At 41.0% G+C, this 23,062-nt stretch overlaps 1 protein-coding gene across 1 annotated transcript; it reads right to left on the reverse strand.

Moving 5' to 3' along the window:
* Nucleotides 1-2,025: 2,025 nt before the first annotated feature.
* On the reverse strand, nucleotides 2,026-4,081 carry LOC110783000 (expansin-A10). Its single transcript, XM_021987301.2, has 4 exons — nucleotides 3,927-4,081; nucleotides 3,688-3,833; nucleotides 3,312-3,600; nucleotides 2,026-2,793 (listed from the first exon to the last, which is right to left on the reverse strand). Coding segments are annotated over exons 1-4 (744 nt in total). The 5' UTR covers nucleotides 3,929-4,081; the 3' UTR covers nucleotides 2,026-2,486.
* Between the last annotated feature and the right edge of the window lie 18,981 nt (nucleotides 4,082-23,062).

The raw sequence follows: 23,062 nt of genomic DNA on the forward strand, positions 1-23,062 counted from the left end.
ATTCTATTAAATTGTTATGTTTAAATAAAAATCCTATGTATATACCACTTTTGTATATTAGATTAGATTAGTTTTTGATTTTGTATTGAATTTCATTTTAGATTTTTTTTTATTATGAAAGTGTTTGTTTTTGGATGAAATTGTATATGCGTAATATTAATAAATAATTAATAAAAAAAATATAATATTGGATTAATATTTGATTTTAAATTGAATTTTATTTATTTTATTTTAGATTATTGTTTGATTTTGGATGAATTTTATTTTAGATTTATTTTTTTTAATTATTAGAGTGTTTGATTTTAGACGGAGTTGTATATATTAGTAATTAATTAATTAAAATATCTAAGTGGCACCTAATTAATTATCTACGTGAAAATCGATTATTTTTCAATTTTTAGAGTGTTTGATTTTTGATGGAGTTGTATATATTAGTAATTAATTAATTAAAATATCTACGTGGCACCTAATTAATTATCTACGTCTCACTTGATTTTTTAAATTCAAAAAGAAGTTAGAAATATTATTTTTCATTGGCCGAAACCATTAGTAATCCTAGGTGGCGCTCTAATATTTTAGCAAATATTCCTCCATTGGCTGAAACCATTAGATTTTTCTATGTGGTGCTCTAATATTGGATTAATGTTTGATTTTAAATTGAATTTTATTTAATTTATTTTAGATTATTGTTTGATTTTGGATGAATTTTATTTTAGATTTATTTTTTAATTATTAGAGTGTTTGATTTTAGATGGAGTTGTATATATTAGTAATAAATAAATTAATTAAATATCTATGTGACACCTAATTAATTATCTACGTGGAAATCGATTATTTTTTAATTATTAGAGTGTTTGATTTTCAATGGAGTTGTATATATTAATAATTAATTAATTAAAATATCTACGTGGCACCTAATTAATTATCTACGTGACACTTGATTTTTTTAATTCAAAAAGAAATTATAAATCTTATTTTTCATTGGCCGAAACCATTAGTAATCCTAGGTGGCGCTCTAATCTTTCAGCAAATATGCCTCCTTTATATATGTATATATTAGATTATTATAGCAGTAGTAAAATAATAAATAATTATAGTAATAATAATAATAGATAATTATAGTAATAATAATTAATAATAATAATTAGAAAGATTGTGGGCTGGATGGCTTGTATAATGGCTAATTATTGCATGAAGTTTGGTACGGTTTATGGGCTTGTGTTTGATCTGTCTTTGGGCTTCTATTGTCCAACAAGTCAATAATGTTTTGCTTGCACAGTTTTACAATCACATACTCTCTGGGAGGAAGTATTTTCGGATATCAGATATGTGTGGGCAAATGCATATCATAGTAAAAGACAAAATAAGAAAAATGATAAAAAAGAAATTAAATGGTACTTTTTTAAACAAAAATGGTACTTTTTTTAACTGAATGGTACTTTTTTTTACAGAATGGTACTTTTTTAACATAAATGGTACTTCCTTTTTTGTCTTTTAGCTATTTGTCTTTTAGCTGATATGTGTGTTGCCACACATATCTGATATCCGAAAAAACAACCTCTACTCTCTGGTCTCGTCTCAAATTTCTCAATCTACTTATTCCACACGAAAATGACACCACAATTGTACGTGTTACTAAGAAGGTGGAAAAAACAAGTAAAGGGAAAATTGGATGAATTCTTAACTTCTTATCGTTATCAAAAGAAGAGGAGTACTCCGTAACAATTAATCCACATTAAACATAATATCGTCGCACGGTTTTAGATGAATGCTCAATTGTGTTTAACTAAACACAAGTTTGGACGGTTTTGAATATCATTCTCAAGAAAATCACAATTGTCAAAAGTCTTAATATCCTAGAAAATCTTTCCTTTTACAGTGTACCATCTTAATCCACATATTAATACTCCGTATAAATAAACAATAAGTTGTGCATAAATGAAATCGCAACAATCAAAGTAGAGCAAGTTTATGATAAATATATTTCATTACGATTGAAATAACGAAAAATTTACACTTTGAGAGTTGAATAATTGCTTAATATTAAAACTCCAATAAGCACACCTCATACACAATCTGAAATTCCAAACTTAAATGCCAATATTACCTAATTGCTTCAAATAGCATACTAAAAAAAAAACCAAAATATGCTAAGTTACTAAAGGCGGGTGGTAAAATTCACCTCTGCCAAGCTGCTGCTTAAAACAGTTACAACTTACAAAGGTCACTCTCAAGTTTTCAACTAAAGGGTAACCTAATATAGTAACAGGGGTAGTTTTGGAAAGACGCCTCGTAAAATAAGCTGTCTTTACAATTTTAAACCCCAAGAAAAAGTAATGTGGTAAACCTTGGCCAATTAAAATACTGGCCTAAGTAAACAAACCCTAAAACTATAGAGTACGTGTACGTATATATACTAATTTAACATTACTAGAGCCTTAAACAAAAGGGCACGACCGTCAATTCAGGATTCTCTTTTTCGGGCCTCAGCGGAATTGGGCACCCGAGTAGGTCTGCCCGAAAGACCAATGGGCCGGGGCAACGTTAAAGGACACAACGCTACGGCCGTCACTAGTAACGACCCTAAAGGAGAGAGACTGCCCGTTGAGGTAATTGTTGCTTTGCCAATTTTGCCCCCAGTTCCTTGACATTGCCTGCCAACGTGTCCTTGACCCTTTAACTGCAACTGAATGGACGTCTCCTGCACCACCAACGTTGGTCACTAACACCAAGTTGAAGTATGAGTGACCATTGATTGTGAACCTTATCCCACCGCTTCTCCTGCAAGGCACCCTACACAAACAAACAAAAAACACCAACTCAATACAGATTATAGAGTCTAAATTTTTTTACTTAAAAAAGTTTAATTATCCATAGTAGACATGTTGCGAATTTGTCAACTAAGGGCAATAAATTTGTAATGGTCACTTTTTTCTAAAGCTAGCATCATATCTCAAAACAAATCCGTAATTTGCGGTGTGTTTCTACGGTTGAAAACATACCTTTAAACGAAGGTAACAAAGAAAAAGTATTATAGTTCCATGTGATTCTTTAAAACATTTTACTTTACTTTTCTTTCTTTCTTTTTTTGTATTTTTCAGCAAAAAGAGTAAATCTCCACATACAACTTTTCAAACAACAACTTCCTAACTAACTAAACTTTCTCCTCCTTTTTTTTAATTTCTTTATTTCAAAGAAATTAATTTCCAGAAAAGGGTATTTTTCTTTTATCTCATGGAGTACACATCACAACCAAACAATGACTCAGTAGCCGCGTTAGGGGTTCAAATTATACGGACAAAAGAAATTACCTCCGGTAAGCGACGGGGACGATACCAGCTCTGTACTGAGCAATGTGCTGGAAAATAGGCTGAGAGAGATCAAAGTGGTGGTTAGGAGGGTCGCACCACCCGCCAGGTGGACAGAAATTAGTAGCAGTGACCACAATTGTGCCTCGAAGACACCATTTGGGGTCATTAACACATCTAATTGCATAACACGACCCACAAGCTAACCCATTGTTGAATAATGCTGTGCTTAGTGCTGCCGTGTTAGTTCCGTACCCTTGGCTGTATAAATTTCCATAACCGCACGCTCCTCCTAAATAAATCATAAATTTATATAAGTTAGTTAGTTGGTTAGGCTCGTGGCTGACTAAATGTTATGAATTTTATAGTAAATGCGTACCCATGGTGCCAGAAGCGTCACCGCCACCGTAGAAAGTGGCGTGAGCGTTGATCCAGCCTCCTCCTCCTCCACCATGACCATAAGCGTCAGCGACTGTCAACAATGTCAGAATGCCGACTAAGAGAATTTTACCGGCTGCCATTTTCCTGCAAAAATGAAGCGAATTTTAGCTACTTTTCTTTCAAATTTAAGCAAAAATTGCTTGATTGGTTCAAGGTTTTTAAGAGAGAGAAATTTACATTTGTGAACAGAGGAAGAGAGAGAAAGAGGGGAGTTGAGTTGTGTTGGGTTGAGTTGAGGAAAATGGGAGAGGAAGAAGGGGGAATAAATAGAGGGGTTTAGGGGGAGGGTGTAGGGCTGATAAAGTAAATGGGGATTTGCTGGGTCCAAAAAAGGGGGAACACTGTAGTAGAGACGTGAGTGAGAACATTGATTACTCCGTAATTAATTACTCGTATTACAGTACACAAAACTCCGTATTAAAGTCGTTAGCATTTTTACCCACAAGCCTGTTTACAATAGTTACTCTGTAGTGTAGTCTGTACAAGTTCAAATTCCTCTCCCCTTTTATAATTTGTAACGCACTTCTAATTCCCGACTCATTCAAAAAATTAGTGAAGTTGTGGTATTCTACGGAGTACCTTTTTAGTTTTACTACTTGTATTTTAATGTCCATTTATGTTTCAGTACCAACATAAGTTGGTGGAGTTGGTGGGAAACTCGCCTTGTGACTTGGAGGTCACAAGTTCGAGCCCCATCAACTGCGATATGCTTGGGAGTGGCTCAAGCGATGACCTGCGGAGCTGGGCTGGTTAACCTGTGCTAGGTGCTGATTTAGTTAAGGGTCCCTTCTTCTTACCTATTTAAAAAAAAAAAAAAATATGGGCAACCCCTCTTAAAGAGCTAGGTAGGAAACTCCCTTCAATGATAAATTAAGTAGTCGCGCGTCGGCTAGCTAGTACTTGGCTTAAGTGATATGATAAGTTTTGAGGTGACAATTTTGAGCCCCATGTTCTCAAGCATTGATCTATTTAATTGGGTTAGCTGATCTAAGATAAGTGATGGTTCAGTGGAGTCCTTCTTAGATTCATAGTTCCACAATCACTCTTTTAAATGTTAATTGAATATATATACGAAGTGGATGAAAATGTAAGTTCCTAAAAGTAGACAAGGTGCAACCATCACCCAACAATATCTAAAGAAACTCTCAATCATAATTCATAAATTGTAAGCTCATACAACCAACTAATTGACTACACAAGATTAGATCTTCAATTCCATTGGAAATAGAAAGATAGTAGAACTATGTAACGTGGCCTCAATACATAATAGTTATTAAGTAGGGCTCACGAAGATCTCCTTGTTAATAACACCTTGATCGATTCAGATTATGTCTATTACCATTTATGTTTGCTCTTCAAGTCTTGAGCCTCCTTCCCCCCTCTTAAAAAACCGTTTATCTTATTTTCTCTATCTATTCGTTGTCCATATTTAATAGAAGATCACAACTGTTGTCCGTATAATACATGGGACATTGTCCGAACAAAAACTACTCCGGTTAAATAACATCAGAGTTAAAGCAATATTTCTACATTTCGGTTCTTATATGCAATGCAGGCCTGACCCTAGGGGGTAGGCGAGGAGTGTGACCGCCTAGGGCCCAAGGCGGAAAGGGGCACAAAATAATAGCATGTCCAGTTAATTAGTCCTAGTAATAAACAACACATTAAATACACATGATATTAAAGTTTTGATACCTATCATTAGTCTAGGGTTCGATTCTCCTCTCTATCTTTATTTTTTCGCTCAACTCTTTTTTTTTTTTTAACTTTTTTTGGCTCAACTCTTTTCTTTTCTTTTTTAACTTTTTCAATATTTTTATTTTTGTGTTTGTTAACTTTTTCAATGCTTTGTACATATAGTGTCTCAATTATTTAAACCCTTTATTTGTATTAGCTTCGTCCTTTAATCATTTACAAGATATTTAAGTTTTACGTTGAGTTTATGTACTTAGTATTTGACTTTTAGTACTCGGTTCTAATTGATGTAACTATATGTTGGCGAAAAAAATGCTTATTTGATTGACTATGGGTCTATAAGTTTTAAAATAGATATCAAATTTTAATGATATATGATAAAATTAACTAATACTTTTATATGCTCAAAATGAACCTTTATTTTTTAAAAAATATAAGTTATTTATCTTGTAATTAAGTATTTTATTGAAATATTTCAAGAGATTGACTAGAACATGATTTTGAATTCTAGGATCATACAAATGATATATAATAATATTTTATAATTTGAATTCAACAACATAATGGATTTAACAAAAAAAAAAAAAATTATTCAGTCAAAGACGTATTATTTCGGAAGTGGTCTTAATCCCTTATTTCGCCTATGGCCCTAAAAATGTCAGAACTAGGGCTAATGCAATGCAACTCTAAACTTAAATTACTACGGAGTATTTCTGATTGAATAACTAAGGATTAATTGTATATTACATACGGAATACTACTTGTATAGTTTAAAATTGAAATCAAATTCCACTCTCCCGAATAAATCCTCATGTATAAATTTAGTGCTATTTTTTAATGTACTCCGTATCTAACAAGGTTTCACGTGGACGTAACTATTTTACGTAGTATGAACTAATGATCAGGTCATTTTTTAAAAGAAAAGGATTCTGATTTCTGAATGAGGGCTGAAGAGGAGGAAGTCTAAATACATGTCTGACATGTATTTGCAAAAACGTGCCAACTCCAAATAAAAAGATAAATGTAAATGTTAAATATTTTTGGGGGGAAATGTATAACGGAATTGTAAATTTGTAAAACGGGGTGGTGATTTGGCATTGCTGAGTTGGTATTGGTATTACAAAAATGGTATTGGTATTACAAAAATGGTACTAAACTTTTTTTAAATGGTACTCGTTTTGTACTAAATTTTATAAAGTGGTATTAATATCACAAAAATGGTGCTAAATATTTTAAAATGGTATTCATAGGATCCAAGTTGGCAAACGGGGTTGACTATTCAACAATTTCAAAATGGCTGGGAAATTACAAACAAGCCCATAGCATGTATTTCATAATACATGCCTGGCTGCGATTTTGACGCCCTCGGCTGAAGAGTGCAGTGGGTTTGTGGTTTTGATGAGCGGTAGGGTAAAGTGAGAGCAGCAATAGTTGGTTGTTACGGAGTACTCCGTATTAAGTTCCAAAATTTAAACTGCCAAACGCACATGCATACACAGTCCCTAACGACCATTTGCCCTTCTTTACCTTTTTCCCGCATTTCGTCTCTTTTTGTTGCGCTCTTTCCTTTCTGTTGACGACGGTTGTGCCACAGGAAGGATACTTTGTATATACAGAGTAGGACATATACTTTTTTCGTCCTATAAAAATTACATTTTTCACTATTTAATGAACGAGTTGGTAATTTTTCTTTAAGAGTGGGGAGAATAGTAAAGGGAAACCTCTCAAAGTGCCCCTTGTAGGAATTGAACCCTCGACCTTTTGGTTGGAAGGTGAATTATTTCCACTAGTCCAAGGCATTGCTTGCTTTACAATATTGGGACATATATACCATACTCCGTTACTGGTATAATATCATCTTGTAGAGTACTCCGTACATATTACTCCCCCATCACTAAAAGATTGCCCCAAATACTTTGTTCACTTTATTAAGAATTGGGTGTACTCAAAACAAACATATTGCTTGGCGGATTTGTCTTTTAGTTGGATAAAATATTTGTGTGATGAGAAACATGTGGAGACCATAAACCAAATAAGGTATGAGGCAAACAAATAGGGACGTTCATTTATGCTATTTTGGGCAATCTTTTAGGCACGGAGGGAGTAAAATTCTTACTTTCTTGGCCTATTCTATTACTCGTGTCTTCACATGTTGGTGTTGCCGATCATCTATTTCCTTCATGGTGCAAAATTTTCCCGCCAAAAAACTCTTTCCTAAAATAACATACTCCGTATGTATTTTATTTTATTTTATTTTCTCTAATTTGTATAAATTATTTATGTATGGAAAAAAATATAGGGTTATAGAATATAACAATATTAGACGATTTTGGTAACATTTTAGTCAAATATTCATATAAATAATAGAAAATATATTTAATCAATATTTTGGTCAAATTAACATGTTAAGCCTATCGAATATTTTGGTCAAATTATCATATTAAGCATATAAAATATATTAGATGATTAAATGAGTACGTTGAAGATTTATAATTACACATTAGCTTCAAGGGACAATGTATTATAAAAGATGATTAAATAATAATTTTTGAATATCCTTTAAAAGTTTCAAGCTACTAGCTAGTTTGGCCATTGGAATAAAAATGACGAATTAGTTTGTCCAACCTAATTTGCTTGACAAAATTAATTAATTAATTAATGGTTGATTGATTGACAAGTGATACACAATTAAACGGCAAGGTATTTAACTGTCGTGGTACAAAAATCAGCTAGCAATAAAAAAAAAACTTGTAATCTTATAGCATGGTAAGTTAATTTGGAATTTAACTTGCCATTGAAGAGGCAAGAATCTATCTTAATATTTTTAAAAGGTAGGATTTACATGCTACTTATCAGCACCTTAAAATCTCTTTTATTTTTATATATTTTAATTTATTTTGTACAACTCTCCCCAAGTATTTAATTTGAAAAACATTTAACATTCTTAAAACTCTTAATTAATCAATGCTTGATTACTTAGTTCTTTTCCCCTTTAACTTTTAAATCAACATCATTTTTTAATCTGATTAAAAAAAATAAACATGCATAGCACGGGCCAAAAATCTAGGTAATTAGATTAATATCGCAAAATTTATATATTTTTAACAAAATTAAGCGTAGAATAATTGGTATACACTTTTTGGCTTTTAGATTCTCATTTGCAAACTCGTACGACTTGGAATTTGTATGGTAGGCAATTAATAATGGTATTATAAATTTTATCCTTATCAGTAAACTATTACGACACGTCTTTTTGTTACAAAATGGTGAATTAGTGTATTGCATCGACTAACAAACTAGCGTTGATTATAACAATTTGATAAAACCTATGAGTGGGCTAGTGGCTTCAGTGCCCTTCTTATTCTTACAACGTATCAGTGGAAAATGGAAATGCATGTGTGTAATCAAGAAAACTTTCCCATTTTCGATTATTGGATTTCACTTTGGTGAGCTCTTATCTTGGAAATTTTAGGGTTATTAGATAAATAATTATAAATTGTTGTCATTTCAAGTAAAGTGTAAATGAACTGACGTTCTCTTCACCTTTGAGAAAACATATTTAATAAGTTTACATAAATTTTATTTAGTTCGATAAGGTCCAATAAGTTTCAACCAAATCAAATAAGGGTATTGTTGGTCAAGTTTGTGGAAAACAACTTTTATTTCTTAGAAATACTTCTACAAAAATTGTTTTTAGAGAAATACGTGTGAGAAACAAAATTATTTGGCCGCAAAGTTCGAGAAATATTTTTGAGGAACATAAACAATTTTACGTGTTTGGACCATTTTTAAATTTTGTGCTTCCAGCCTTCTACTTCTACACTCTCTAGGAGCTATTTTAGGACCTTTTGGCTTCTATAAAAAGTGTTTCTACTTCTATAAATTAAATACCTTATTTGGCCAAATTTCAGTTTCTCATGGTGAGAAACATTTTGGAGAGTTTGGCCAAACACTACCTAAACTACATTTTGCCATTCGAGTTTAGTTAGGTCTAATAAAATTTCATTAAATTCAAATACTCCTCAAAAAACGAAAAAATAAATTGTTCAGATAAGTTAATGACTCGGTCTAGTACTCCCTTTGTCCCGGAATACATACACCGGTTTGACTTTTTGCACTATTCACATAATTCACTTTGACCCTATTTTATTTCTAGTATATGAAAACAAAAGTTAACATATAATATATTGTTGGCTTCATCTTAACATATATTTTCAAAATATTAATATTTCATAAGTTTTTATAATATGTAGATAAAGATATTGGTGGTCAAAGATGTGCATTGACAAGCGTGCCAACTCGAACCGGTACGAGTATTCTGGAACAGAGGGAGTAATATCTTTTGAAAAATGAATATATACTTCATTCATTTACTACTCCGTATTACTACGTATTTAATTCTGATGACATAGTTGACCATCGTTGCAAATAGAAACATTTGGTTTGATATGTTCCCAACTTCCCATCTTCCGGAACTAATTTCACTTTCACCATATATGACTACTCCGTATATGAGTAGTAATAATATCTGACAAATTTATGTCGTAGCCAGTGTGAGAATGTTAAGCCGCATAATATGACTCAACTGGTGGGAGGGAAGGAAGGAATTAATGCAATATCTTCTCTGGTGATTTGTTTGAAGAAGAAATTAAATGAACAAACGGAATTTGACTTGTTTTTATTATTCTCATTTTACTACTCTCTCAAACTACTCCCATTTATTACAACCCCCATTGGAGTAAAGTAATGCAAACAGCACGTATGTCACTCGTGTAATCATGTCATACCTCTGTTTCACAATACTTGTATAATTTTTTTCCAGGTATTTCCATCTGTTTTTTAGACGTTAATATCTTTAAGTGCGTTATAAAAAAGTTGATATTTGGAATCCTCATTGATGTGAAATTAACAAGATCTCACATGACTATATTTTTTCTTACATAATGACAAAAGAATGATCGTCAAAGTTGGTTGATGAATTATGCACAAATGAGAAACGATGCAAGTATTGCGAAACGGAAGTAGTATATATTATCGTAATTGTGAATGCATGTTCTGTTTGGTTATGAGTTTTTAGAAACAAAGAGAGTTTCTTCATGCAATTTAGCTTGTTGGTTATTTCTAGACCTGATCAAAACTTGAGCCTATCCCGCTGACACGATCCGAAAATAGTGAGTTTGGGGTCTAATTTTAGGCCCAACCCAACCCAATTTTCAATTTTTTTGGACGATTTTGGACAACTTAAAGCTATATTTAGTTATAAAACTGAACCGCCTCGAAAAATCCGTTATTCTTAAGCCAAAATAGAGGGTTTGGGACACACAAAATCTTCTTGAAGTTTGGCCCAACCCAACATAATGGGATGATTTTTAGGCCATGGCCCGACTCCACTCGCCTTTTGATCAGGTTTAGTTATTTAAAAATATTATTTTAACTTAGAAACTTAGAGACTTAGTTAGAAAGTTGTTTGAAAGAGCTTTTGTATCCAGTCATCTAGAAAGCTCATACGAGAAAATTATTAGAAAAGGTTTTAGCTTATTGGTTACTCTGTATTTTGTAACCGGAAAACAGTTAACAACTCACCAGTAGCTACTCATTATTTACCAAATACTAGCTTTTACACACAACTAAACAAAATCATCTAGTCAAACCTTAATTATAATGTACTCCGTAATTAGCTACTCGAATCGGCTAATACGGCCAGTGAGCTAAGACCGTGTAAACATTAGGCTATGTTTGTATCAATAAACAGCTTTATTTCGAAAATTTGGGTACTTAACCTTTTATTTTCATGATTGACGTATTGAACTTAACCGAAAAGTAACTAATAAAATGATAGCTGTCAAAAAACAAAACTAATACAATGACACTCCATATGAGTTGAAATAATGGTTAATCGGAAAAAAAAAAAAAAAAAAAAAAAGACTATTGTATGGAATACATTATTGAGATGGTATAAACTAATGGCTAACTATAAGATATTACTGACAGTGTGACTACTAATATGAGACAAATTAAGGTGCAAAATTCTTAGTCAATTCAACTGACGTAAATTAGAATTATTAGGCACTCGTACTTTTCAAAAGTAATGTTCTCTGGTCGATAGACGATCGATAGGAGTTGTTCCGGTGTTGTAAAGATGGAAACAATGGGCTTCGAATGAAGGCCCTTTTGTATGTGTTGAAGATCTTGCTTGTTTGAATGAGTAGAGTCCGAATTCACCTGCACAAGAGCAAAGTCACTAGCCTCGGGGGTGTTTCCGAGGAAAGCCCCTCCGATGCCTAAGTAAGAACGATGCTCGGATTCTAGAGAGAAGTTCTCTAGAAGAGTAGTCTTAAGGCGATAAATTGGACGTACCTTGAGGTGTGAGCCTTGGCGGCCTATTTATAATGTTTGCATAATAAATGCCCATAGGTCATTTATTGCTATTGGGCCTTGGGCCTTAATGGATGGCTGAATAGCCATTGGTAGGTTTGATGCTGTTGTTTAGAGCCATTGGGCTTTGGACTTAGTGGCCCAATTGAGAGTCAATTGGGAGCCCAAACAACATGCCCCCCAGACCCGGTCCATTTAGAATTAAATGGGTGGGTTTCCAGCTGTCAGAAGTCCGAAAGTTCCCTCTCTTTTTTGAAAAGGGATGATTTGCATTGATGACAAGTGTTGGGAGTTGTATTGTGTTGTGGAGATCGTGGGTTGAGGAAGTTGATGCGCCCCTTTTCTTTTCTATAAATACGGGGTGCTTTGCTCTTTTCGAACTTTTTACTCCTTCTTTCAAACCCATTCTCTCTCTAAATTCCGGCGATCGCAGTGCAATTTGTCTCTTCAGATCTACGAAATTCGGCCAACTTTAGACTTCGGGAACTTGTGTTGTTCGTTTTATCGGCGAATTCCGCTTCGGAAAAAGGTAATTTGTTTCTGAATTCTCCTTTTTTCTTCGTTTTTCCTTCTACCCCTCAATCTCAACCCTAGACCGAGAATTCGCGGCCATGGCAAAGAATAGGGGCAAGAGCAAGTTCGTCGTTGGCTCCTCTAGTGAGAGGGAGAACGTGCCTTCGGGAAGGTTACCGAAAACTTCGAGGGGTCGGCCTTCGGAGAGGCCGGTGGAGAGGCGTTCGACTGGTTGGGATGCTTCAAAAGATGATGTTGTCGGCGGGTCTAGCGTGTCTGAACGCGCAACTTCTGGTAAGAAAGCTGGTTCTTCGGGTGTGCGCCGCTCTTACCCTGAGTTTCCAGTTCATTGGACTGAAGCTGATCCGCAGGGCAAGTATGCCCCGATTCTGCATGAGACCACTAAGATCGATGGTCCCTTGGAAAAATCGGTCAGTGGTGACTGGTTGGTGGAGGCGAAGCTGGGGAACTACCATCGGAGAGCCGAAGAGTTATACGGAATCCAGCACGCCTTGGGGTACTGGTGCGAGCTTCCCGACCAGGAGCGTCCTCGGGTGACTCATCCGCCGAGGGGGTTCATCTCTGTGTATACTCATCATTTGGAGAACGGTCTCCGCTTTCCTTTGGATCCCTTCGTTTCCGAGCTCCTGGTGTCGTACAACATCAGTTTGGCCCAGCTTACCCCCAAATCTATGAGGCACATCATCGGATTTAGATGGGTGTGCGATTTTATTAACTTTCCATGTTCTGTTGCCGTGTTTCGGGATCTGCACGATCTGTCTTTCAACCACGCTTCCAAGGGGGATGGGTATGGTTGGTGGACCATCATCAACAAAAGATCCCGAAGGAAGGGGGAGCCGAACTACATTACGGCCTACCCTTACCTCAGCTCTGATCATAATTTGAAGACGGAGTGGTTGTTCGTTCGTGTGCCGACAGATCCGAAGCATCCACATTTTTACCGCCCTCCGAAGTGGTTTGTGACTCCTGATCCTGATATGCGAAGCGTGGCTGCTCCGGATCGGAACCATCACCACTACGTGGATCTCCTCCAGTGGTTTTTGGCTCGGGAGGACAACTACAAACTGCCGTCCAACTGGCTCCCGAACCTCAACTATATCTTGCGGGAGGACATTCTTGCTGTTGCCGGTCTCAGCAGGATTTTTGACAGGGGTAGGTGTCTTTCGGCTGGGACCGTGCTTTAGTAAGTTTGTCCTCCTCCTTTTTGTCTCGTTTTATTGACTTTGTTTTGTGCTTTGTTTCTGCAGAGTACGGCTTTAGCTGCGTTGATCCTGTGGTCTTGGGCATTTCTTTGGATCTGAAGACCATTCACGACTCGGCCCCTGATTACAAGTTCGGGAAGGAGAATCCTCGTAATCCTCGCTTGAAGGATTACGTGCTGTCTCCGTCGGGTGTCGCTCGGATATCTGAAGTTCGAGCTGATCCGTGGGATTCTGCCTCTTCTCCCGAAGCTGTTCCAGTGAAAGTCGTTCTCCCTGATTTGAGGACAACCTCGGATCCGGTGAGTGTTTCTATATCTCGAAGTCTTTTGTTTGTCTTTCTTTCTGGTTGGCCGTCGGCTAACGTCTTGGTCCTGGACCATCTTTTTAGGGTCCTGGGACTGACGCTGTGCCGCGTGCCGTTCCTTCGGTTTCATCTCCGGCTCGGATAGATATCTCTTTATCTAGGAACCGGGTACTTCGCGATTTTTCTTTATTCCTTCCTTTGTCTTCTTTTACATTTATTGACCCTTGGTCTCCTCTGTTTAGGATCAGCGCAAAAGGAAGGGCAGCACTCTTTTGAGGCCTTCTGCGCATCCGAAGAAAGCGAAAGCTTCTCAGTCTTCGGAGAAGGTATTTGTTCTGACTTGGAGTTTTTTGTGGTCCGTTCTCTCTTTTTCTGAAACTGACCTTTGAGCGTTTGCCCTGTAGGAAGCGGTTTCGGAAGTCATGCCTCCTCCCAAAAATCTCCTTCACTTCATGCCCTTGCCAGGGCAGAAGTTGAAGAGTGTGGTGGTTGCGGAACCGCCGCCCGTGGACCAACCGTTGGCTGAGGAAGATACCATCCCCTCTCCGCTGAAGCCGTCTGCTGCTTTAGGGATCGAGATCCAGGATATAACCAAGGTGATGGAGGCAATTGAAGCCGACCTTGTTCCTGGCTCGGATGTCCCTATTGTGGCCGAGCAGAAGGAAGAATCTGCTGACGTTTCTCTCGAAAGGGAGAAAAATCCAGATAAGGAGATGGTGGATCTCACCGAAGCTCACATACAGGTTCCCGAAGCTGAGAAGGAGGTCCCTTCTGCTGAGGAGGGGCAACCCGAGCAGGGTTTGACGAGGAAGAGGCGCCACTCGACCTTGGGCTCTACTTCGACCTCGGCCCTGGATAGACTGATCCACGCTGACCCTTGCTCGGATGTTCCGCTGAAACGGATCCCCGAGGAGGTAAGGGAGGCGATGGCTCGCTATGCTAGAGCTCCGGTTTTGGGGGAGAACCCCATGGCTCACGTGGGATCTTTGGTGGGTCCCGAAGCTGCACGGGAGAATCTTCTTCGGGCCAACCCGCAGTGGAGGGTTCCTGGAGCTGAGGAGAGGAACCCAGCTATGATGGCCCAATATTATCTGAATGAGGTAAGTGTTGGAAATTTTGTTTTGAGTTCCGTTTTAGGTTTGTTGTTTTCTCCTTTCCTCATCTTTTCTCGTCTTTTCTTCTTTCCCAGGCTGTTTTCTGGTCCTCGTTCGCTTTCGAGTGCAGCTCGGTTGAGGAGAGGCAACTGAGGAGGTATCAGGAGGCTTATGCTCGTGATATCCCTGTCTTGGACCAGAAGGCTGGGCAGCTCTTCGCCGAGATGGTGGACCTCAAGCAACTGTACCTTCAGTACAGTCGTGAGGCTAGGGAATCGGCTGAGCAGATCGGGGCCGAAGTTGGGAAGCTTATTTTCCGAGTCGAGGAGGATGCTGAAAAGATAGCTTCCTTCGACAAGGAGAGGAAAGAAATGGCCGCCAAGTTTGCGAGCGAACTTGAAGAAAAGGACAGTCTTCTCACGGAGATGACTTCTAAATTTGAGGCGGCCATTAAGCAGAGCCAGGAAGCGGAGGCGAGGCTTCAGCAGTTTGTCAAGCATCGGGAGATTGTTCAGAACCAAGCTGACAAGGTGCCCGTTCTTCAGCTGAAGATCCGAGAGAAGGATGCTGCCATTCGGAAATTGGAGCAAGAGAGAGTTGACCTCTACACTGCTGATTAGTGTAGGGAGCAATACTGGAATGGCATCCTGGGTGCTCGGCGGATGTTCGCGAAGCATATGCCTCATTTCCCTTGGAATGAGAAGGTTCCGCTCTGGATGAGGGCCCAGGATCACTTGGTGGAGTGCCAGGCCGATCGAGACGAAGCTGAAGCTGAGCGCCAAGCTGCTCTTGCAGAGGCTCGGGCCCAGAAAGCGACTTCCGAAGGTGATACTACTGCTGGGGGTTCTTCGAAGGATGCTCCCCTGGGGGATGCTCCTGAGACTCCCAAGAGTTAGGGATTCGGGCAGTCGTCTTCTTCAGAGTCGGTCGGTTCCAGTTGAGGACTTCCGAACATGTGCTTGCCTTTCCCCCTTTTGCCTCGGCGCTGCGTTGTACTCATTTCTTTTTGTTTTCTTTAGTACTTCGGTAGGCCGGTATTGTCTGTTGATGGCTGCCGATTTTAACTGTTTCATTTTGTTTTCAATTTTTGAGGCTTTCAATGTATTTGTACTCCCCCCAAATATTGAATAAAAAATGAATGTTTGTTACTTGGCTGCTTCTTTTCAACTTGTACTTTCGCAATTTTAGGTCTTTAAATCCGTAGATTTCTCGAGCTCCTCTTTCTGTAGACTTGCTAAAAACCTTTTGATCTTGCGAGCTCTTTAAATCCGTAGATCTGTTAAGAGACTTTTTAACTTTGCGAGTTCTTCAAATCCGTAGATCTGCTAAGAGACTCTTTGATTTTGTGAGTTCTTCAAATCCGTAGATCTGCTAAGAGACTCTTTAGTTTTGCGAGTTCTTCAAATCCGTAGATCTGCTAAGAGACTCTTTAGTTTTGCGAGTTCTTCAAATCCGTAGATCTGCTAAGAGACTCTTTAGTTTTGTGAGTTCTTCAAATCCGTAGATCTGCTAAGAGACTCTTTAGTTTCCAGACTCTTCAAATCCGTCGATCTGCTCAGAGGTTTGGATTGTTCTTCCGATCTCTTGTGGTTCGGAAACCTGGGCAAGAGATCGCTAGTCTGCCTCTTAGTTATGCCTTCGGCGATCCGTGGATCTGAGCCGGAGTTTTATAACTTGATTCGAGCGACTGTTTGTTGCGAACAAATTTTATTAGGGTACCGCGAATCCGAGGATTCTGGACGATTCCCTGAAGTGTATGATTTGGTCATTTCTTGCATTTTATCAAGGAATGGGCAAAGTCAATCCTGTTTTTAGTCTCGGATTGATCAGATCCGAGGCTGCATGTATATATAAAGGGACAATAAATATAGAGATAAGTTTAATGAAACTCATGGTGCCAATGGCTTTCCTCTTCTCATTAAACAACTTACTTGGTTTACAGACAGAGATCATACAAAATATTTCTTGAGAACATCGGCATTCCAATGGTTCTTCAAAATTGTTCCATCTAACTGTTTCAGCATAAACGTGCCTGGCCTTTTTTCGGAATGGATGATGTATGGTCCTTCCCAAGTGGATGAGAGTTTGCCATGGATCCGTCCTTTCTGAACCGAGGCGGCGTTTCTGAGTACTAGATCACCGACTTTTAGGGGTCTGGCGTTGACTCTTCGGTTGTAATGCTTGTTGACCCTCTGCAAATAGGCTGCGTTGAGTGTCCTTGCATCGTTCCGAGCTTCGTCCAGTAGATCGAGAGCTTCGGATAGAAGTTGGTTGTTGCTCTCTCCTTGGAGCCCATCATACCTGTTGTATGCCTGGATCCTCAGGCTTTCTGTTCCGATTTCCACAGGGATTACAGCTTCGGATCCGTATACAAGGTGGAACGGTGTTTGCCCGGTAGCTTCTTTCTCAGTGGTCCGAAGGGACCATAGCGTTCCGGGTAGATCTTCTAACCATTTGTTTTTGTCATCCTCGACTCTTTTCTTGAGTGCATTGAGGATGAGTTTGTTAGCAGCTTCGGCTTGCCCGTTGCTTTGTGGGTGACAGACTGCCGAGTACGCTAGGTGTATGCCGAACTGTTTGCACCATTTTTGCAACGGGGTGTTGTCGAACTGTTTCCCGTGGTCGAAGACCATCAGTCTTGGTATGCCGAACCTTGTGATGATGTTCTGCCATATGAACTTGCGGACCTGAGGTTCGGTGATGGAGGAGACAACTTCGGCTTCGATCCATTTGCTAAAATAGTCGACTCCTACAATCAACCACTTTTTCTGGTTCGTCGCTGAGGGGAAGGGACCAATGATGTCTAACCCCCACTGTGGGAATGGTAAGGAATACAGTGTTGATTGTAGGGTTTGAGCTGGTTGATGGATGGCTGATGCGAACTTTTGGCATTTCTCGCATTTCCTTGCCATCTGCTTTGCCTCGGAAACCATAGTGGGCCACCAGTACCCAGCCCGAAGAGCTTTATGTGCCAATGTCCTGCCTCCGATGTGGTTTCCGCATATCCCGAGGTGGATTTCCCTTAGGATGTAGTCAGCGTCTGTTGGACCCACACATTTTAGCAGCGGAGCAGAGAATGATTTCCTCATGAGCTCTCCTTCGGCGCTGATGATGAACCACTTGTTGAATCTTTTCAGTTTTCTTGCCTGCAGCTTATCCTCGGGAAGTTCTCCCCTTTCTTTGTATGCAACTACTGCGTCCATCCAGCTGGGTTCGGTACGTAAGCTGCATACTGTGGTGGGTGGCAAGTCAATGCTTCTCTCTTGGTGAACCTCCACGTGGACCGACCTGTTTAGGTCGATGAGTGTTGAGCTTGCGAGTTTTGACAGTGCGTCTGCTTGCGTGTTTTGTCCTCGGGGGATGAGAATGACTTCAAAGGATCTTAACTTTGACGTTAAGGATTTAATTTTTGCTAAGTAAGCTGTCATGCTGGGCCATTTGGCCTCATACTCCCCTCGGATCTGGTTGGCTACAAGCTGGGAATCAGTTTTGAGGCAAACATGCTCGGCCTCCAGGGATAAACAAAGCTCTATCCCTGCGATTGCGGCCTCATATTCGGCCTCGTTGTTAGTTGCTTTGAAGCCGAACTTCAATGCATACTCTATGCTTTTCCCCGTCGGGGGGATTAGTACAACTCCGGCTCCTGAGCCGTTTATTGTGGAAGATCCGTCAGTGAAGACCTCCCAAGTGCTTTTCGTATCATCCAGCATTTCCTGGTATGAGCACTCGGCCAAGAAGTCTGCCAATGCTTGTGCTTTGATTGCTGTCCTCGGCTGATATTTGATGCCGAACTCTGATAGTTCGAAGGCCCAGGCAGCCAATCTTCCTGACCTCTCTATTTTGTCGAGTACTTTTTCGAGCGGTTGGTCAGTTAGCACTGTGATCTGGTGGGAGTCGAAGTATGGCCTCAGTTTTCGTGCAGCTACCACTACTGCATATGCGACTTTCTCGATGAGTGGGTACCGGGTTTCGGCCCCTGTGAGTGTTCGGCTGGTGAAGTAGATTGGTTGTTGCTTCTTTTCTTCTTCCCGAAGAAGCACTGCGCTGACGGTTCCAGGGCTAACTGCGACATATAGGTACAGGGTTTCCCCCTCCTTTGGTCTGGCCAGTGTCGGCAGTTGAGCTAGGTGGGCTCTGAGTTGCTGAAAAGCTTCTTTTTGCTCCTGTTCCCATATCAGTTCGGGATCCACTTTCCTCGGGACCCCCTTTTTCTTGACTGGTTCTGCTTCTCCTCCGGGGAGGTTCTTTGGTTTCAGTGCTTTGAAGAAGGGGGCTCCCTTGTCCGAGGCTTTTGATATGAACCTTGTTAGTGCGGCTAACCTGCCGGTTAGCCTCTGCACATCTCTCTTGGTCTTCGGCTCGGGTAAATCCAATGCCGCTTGGACTTTGTCTGGGTTCGCATCAATTCCTCTTTCGCTCACCATGAATCCGAGGAATTTCCCTGACTTCACCCCGAAGACGCATTTTTTTGGGTTCAGCTTCATGCTGTATTTCCTCAGATTTCCGAAGGTCTCTGCCAAGTCTTTGACGTGGTCTTCCTCCTTGATGCTTTTTACGATGGAGTCATCCACATAGACCTCCACATTCCTCCCTTTCTGGTCGGCGAAGACGTGATCAACTAGCCTCTGGTAGGTGGCTCCGGCATTTTTCAAGCCGAAAGGCATCATTTTGTAGTTGAACACTCCTGCGCTTGTGATGAACGCTGTCTTTGCTCTGTCATCGGGGTGCATGAATACTTGGTGGTAGCCTGAAAAGGCATCCATGAAGCTGAGCAGTGCATGGCCGCTGGTGGAGTCAACCAATTGATCTATCCTTGGCAGGGGATAGCAGTCTTTGGGGCAGGCTCGGTTCAGGTCTGTGAAATCCACGCACATTCGCCAGGAGCCGTTCGCTTTTTTGACCATCACCACGTTGGCCAGCCATTTCGGATACATGCATGGTTCAATGAATCCGGCCTCCTGCAACTTTTTCACCTCCTCGGCGATGGCTTTGTTTTTCTCCGAGGAGTAGTTCCTCTTTTTTTGCTTGACTGGCCGAGCTTCAGCGTTGACGTCCAGCTTGTGACAAATCAGCTTCGGATTTATCCCTGGCATATCTGCTGCTGACCATGCAAAGATGTCTTTATGATCCCTGAGTAATCGGATCAAATCGATTCGGAGCCCCGAGCTTAGGCCTTTGCCTATTCGGACGCTCCTGTCTGAATCCTCTTCGAGGAAGATATCCTCCATTTCTTGATCTGGTTCGGGAGATAGGGTTTCGGGGCGGGCATCAACTTCTGCGGGAGACAAGCTGCTCGTGCTTGCTCTTCTCCTTTTTGCCTCGCTTTCCTCTCCCGTAGCTCCTTTTTCTTCCTCGGGGCCGTCCCCTAGTTTGGGCTTTCGGACAGCAGTGTGGCAGGTTCTTCTCGCCACTTCTTGATCACCTCTGATTCGTTCGGCGAATCCTGCATCCGAGACGTATATCATCAGCTGGTGGTATGTGGAGGGGACTGCTTGCATCTTGTGAATCATGGTTCTCCCCATGATTACGTTGTATACGGAGTCGCAGTCCATCACCAAAAATTCGTCCCGAAGGGTTTTTGCTGCCTGGCCTTCACCCACTGTGACTGGCAGGGTGATCTTTCCTCGAGGGATAGCTGCGGATCCGTTGAATCCGATCAGAGGATAACTGACTTTCGTCAGTGCTTCCTCTGGCTCTTCGAGGATCAGCTGCTCGAAGCAGTTTCTGAAGATGATATTGACGGCACTTCCTCCGTCGACTAACACTCGATGTACGTTGTGGTTGTTGAGGTCCATGGAAATGACCAGAGGATCGTCATGTTTGTACTGGACTCCGAAGCAATCATCAGCAGTGAAGGTCATGTTCGGGGGGTGTGGCTGGTTGTCTCCCACCGCGCTGAAGTTGACCCGATGGGAGAGGGCTCTTAGGTGTTTTTTGCTGGCCTGGCCGGACTTCTGTCCCCCGAACACCACTAGGATGTCATTCTTCTTGTGCCCTGTTGCTTCGTAGACCTTTTTCTGGGGTTTCTCGTGTTGTTTGCCGCTTGCGGCCTTTTCTTTTTCCTCCCTTCGGTCTAACAAGTACTGTTTCAGGTAGCCTCGGCGAACGAGGTCCTCTATGTTGTCTTTCAGCGAGTTGCATTCTTCGGTGTGGTGACCGAAGTCATCATGAAACTCGCACCATTTGTTCTTGTTTCTCCGAGCTGGGTTGGACTTGAGCTTCCCAGGTAGTTTCCACTTTTCGTCATTTCTGTTGAGGCTAAATATCTCTTTTCGGGGCAGAGCTAGTGGAGTGTAGTTGGTGTACTTGGGTTGAAGTTCACCCCTTCTCCCGTCTTTCTTCGGGCTCATCTCTCTAGCTCCTACTTTCTCTTTCCCCTTCCTTGAGCTGCCCTCGGGCTTGCTCTGGGTATTCTTTGTGTCTCTCGGGTCCGACGATCCTTTCAATCTTGCAGCGGCCTTGTTGAACTCTTCGGTTCTGATGAACGCATCAGCCATTTGGAGCACGTCAGCTATTCTGGAGGGGTTCTTCATTGAGAGTTCGTCACGGAACTTCCCTTCCTGGAGCGCGTGCTTCAAGGCGAAGATGGCCACGTCTGGCTGCAAGTTTGGTATGTTTGTTGATTCCTTCATGAATCTGGCCATGAATTCTCTCAGACTTTCGTCTCTTTCTTGTTGGATTGAGGTCAGTTCTGCTGTGGTTCGCTCGGGGCGATTGTTGCTCACGAACTGTGTGCAGAATCTCTTTTTCAGCTTTTTCCAGCTCTTGATCGATCCCTTCGGCAGCGATCTAAACCACTCTCCCGCCACTCCGGTTAGCGTGGTTGGGAAATATTTACACCAACATGCTTCGGAGTAGGGACTCAAGAACATTTGCTGCTCGTAGGAGATGACATGATCCCTCGGATCTGTGATTCCGCTGTAGGTCAGGTGCGCTGGCAGTCTTACCTTCGGTATTTCTTCCATGATCAGCTCGTCTGAGAAAGGGGATGACGTGGGAGTCATGATTCTTTTCCCGAGTCTAGCCCTGATGCCTTCGTTTGCCGAGGTTCTGTGATTAGAACGTTCGGGCGTACGATGGGGGCTAGGGGTTCGATCATGCCTCCTGTCTCTTCTTCTCTCTCGGCTACTGACCTCGGGTCGTTCGCCAGATCTGCTTGGCTCGCCCACCCCGAGTCTCGTATGGATCGAGGGTCTTAACCTTGAGTGGACCGAGGGCCTCAACCTGCTGAGCACCGAGCTTCGGACCCGAGTGTTACGAGTAGTCGATTCGCTTTGGAGAGCTGTTGGAGTAGGCGATGGTCTCGCAAACCAATCTGGTTGCTGTTGTGCCCTTTTTTGGGTGTCCCACGTGCTTTCCATCCACCTCGACGTCAAGTGTGTACCTGTCAAGGGAAGGAGTTCTCGTTCGGGTCTGGACACTTCCGCACTGGGTGGCTCGTTCAGCCTTCGCCTGGTCCTCCTCTCTTCTCTGCGGTCATTTGCCAGTCCTTGCTGCTTCTCATTGAAGAGGAAGTTTTGCATGATGGTCATGGCCGCAGTGAGCTCTTCCCTAGTTGGAATCGGAGGTCCTGCATTTGTGGCGGTCGTAGCTCTGCTTGGCTGTGACCTCGCCATCGATCGAGGGTGCTCCTCTTGGTCAGATTCTGAATCTGACCGCACCATCATATCGTCGTCATTGTTGTTAACAACATCATTCACCATTTTCGCGGAAAGAGGTGATTGATGTCTTTCAAAGGCTTTGAAGTGTTCTTCCCCACAGACAGCGCCAAATTGTTCCGGTGTTGTAAAGATGGAAACAATGGGCTTCGAATGAAGGCCCTTTTGTATGTGTTGAAGATCTTGCTTGTTTGAATGAGTAGAGTCCGAATTCACCTGCACAAGAGCAAAGTCACTAGCCTCGGGGGTGTTTCCGAGGAAAGCCCCTCCGATGCCTAAGTAAGAACGATGCTCGGATTCTAGAGAGAAGTTCTCTAGAAGAGTAGTCTTAAGGCGATAAATTGGACGTACCTTGAGGTGTGAGCCTTGGCGGCCTATTTATAATGTTTGCATAATAAATGCCCATAGGTCATTTATTGCTATTGGGCCTTGGGCCTTAATGGATGGCTGA

Source organism: Spinacia oleracea, chromosome 1 (assembly GCF_020520425.1).
Source record: "Spinacia oleracea cultivar Varoflay chromosome 1, BTI_SOV_V1, whole genome shotgun sequence".
Classification (NCBI taxonomy): Eukaryota; Viridiplantae; Streptophyta; class Magnoliopsida; order Caryophyllales; family Amaranthaceae; genus Spinacia; species Spinacia oleracea.

Bases quoted from the DNA above. Each gene is read 5' to 3' on its own strand.
- LOC110783000 (XM_021987301.2), bottom strand. The intron at 3,601-3,687 runs GTACGCATTTAC...TGATTTATTTAG, and splicing joins TGACGCTTCTGGCACCATGG to GAGGAGCGTGCGGTTATGGA. The intron at 2,794-3,311 runs GTAATTTCTTTT...TTGTTTGTGTAG, and splicing joins GTCCCCGTCGCTTACCGGAG to GGTGCCTTGCAGGAGAAGCG.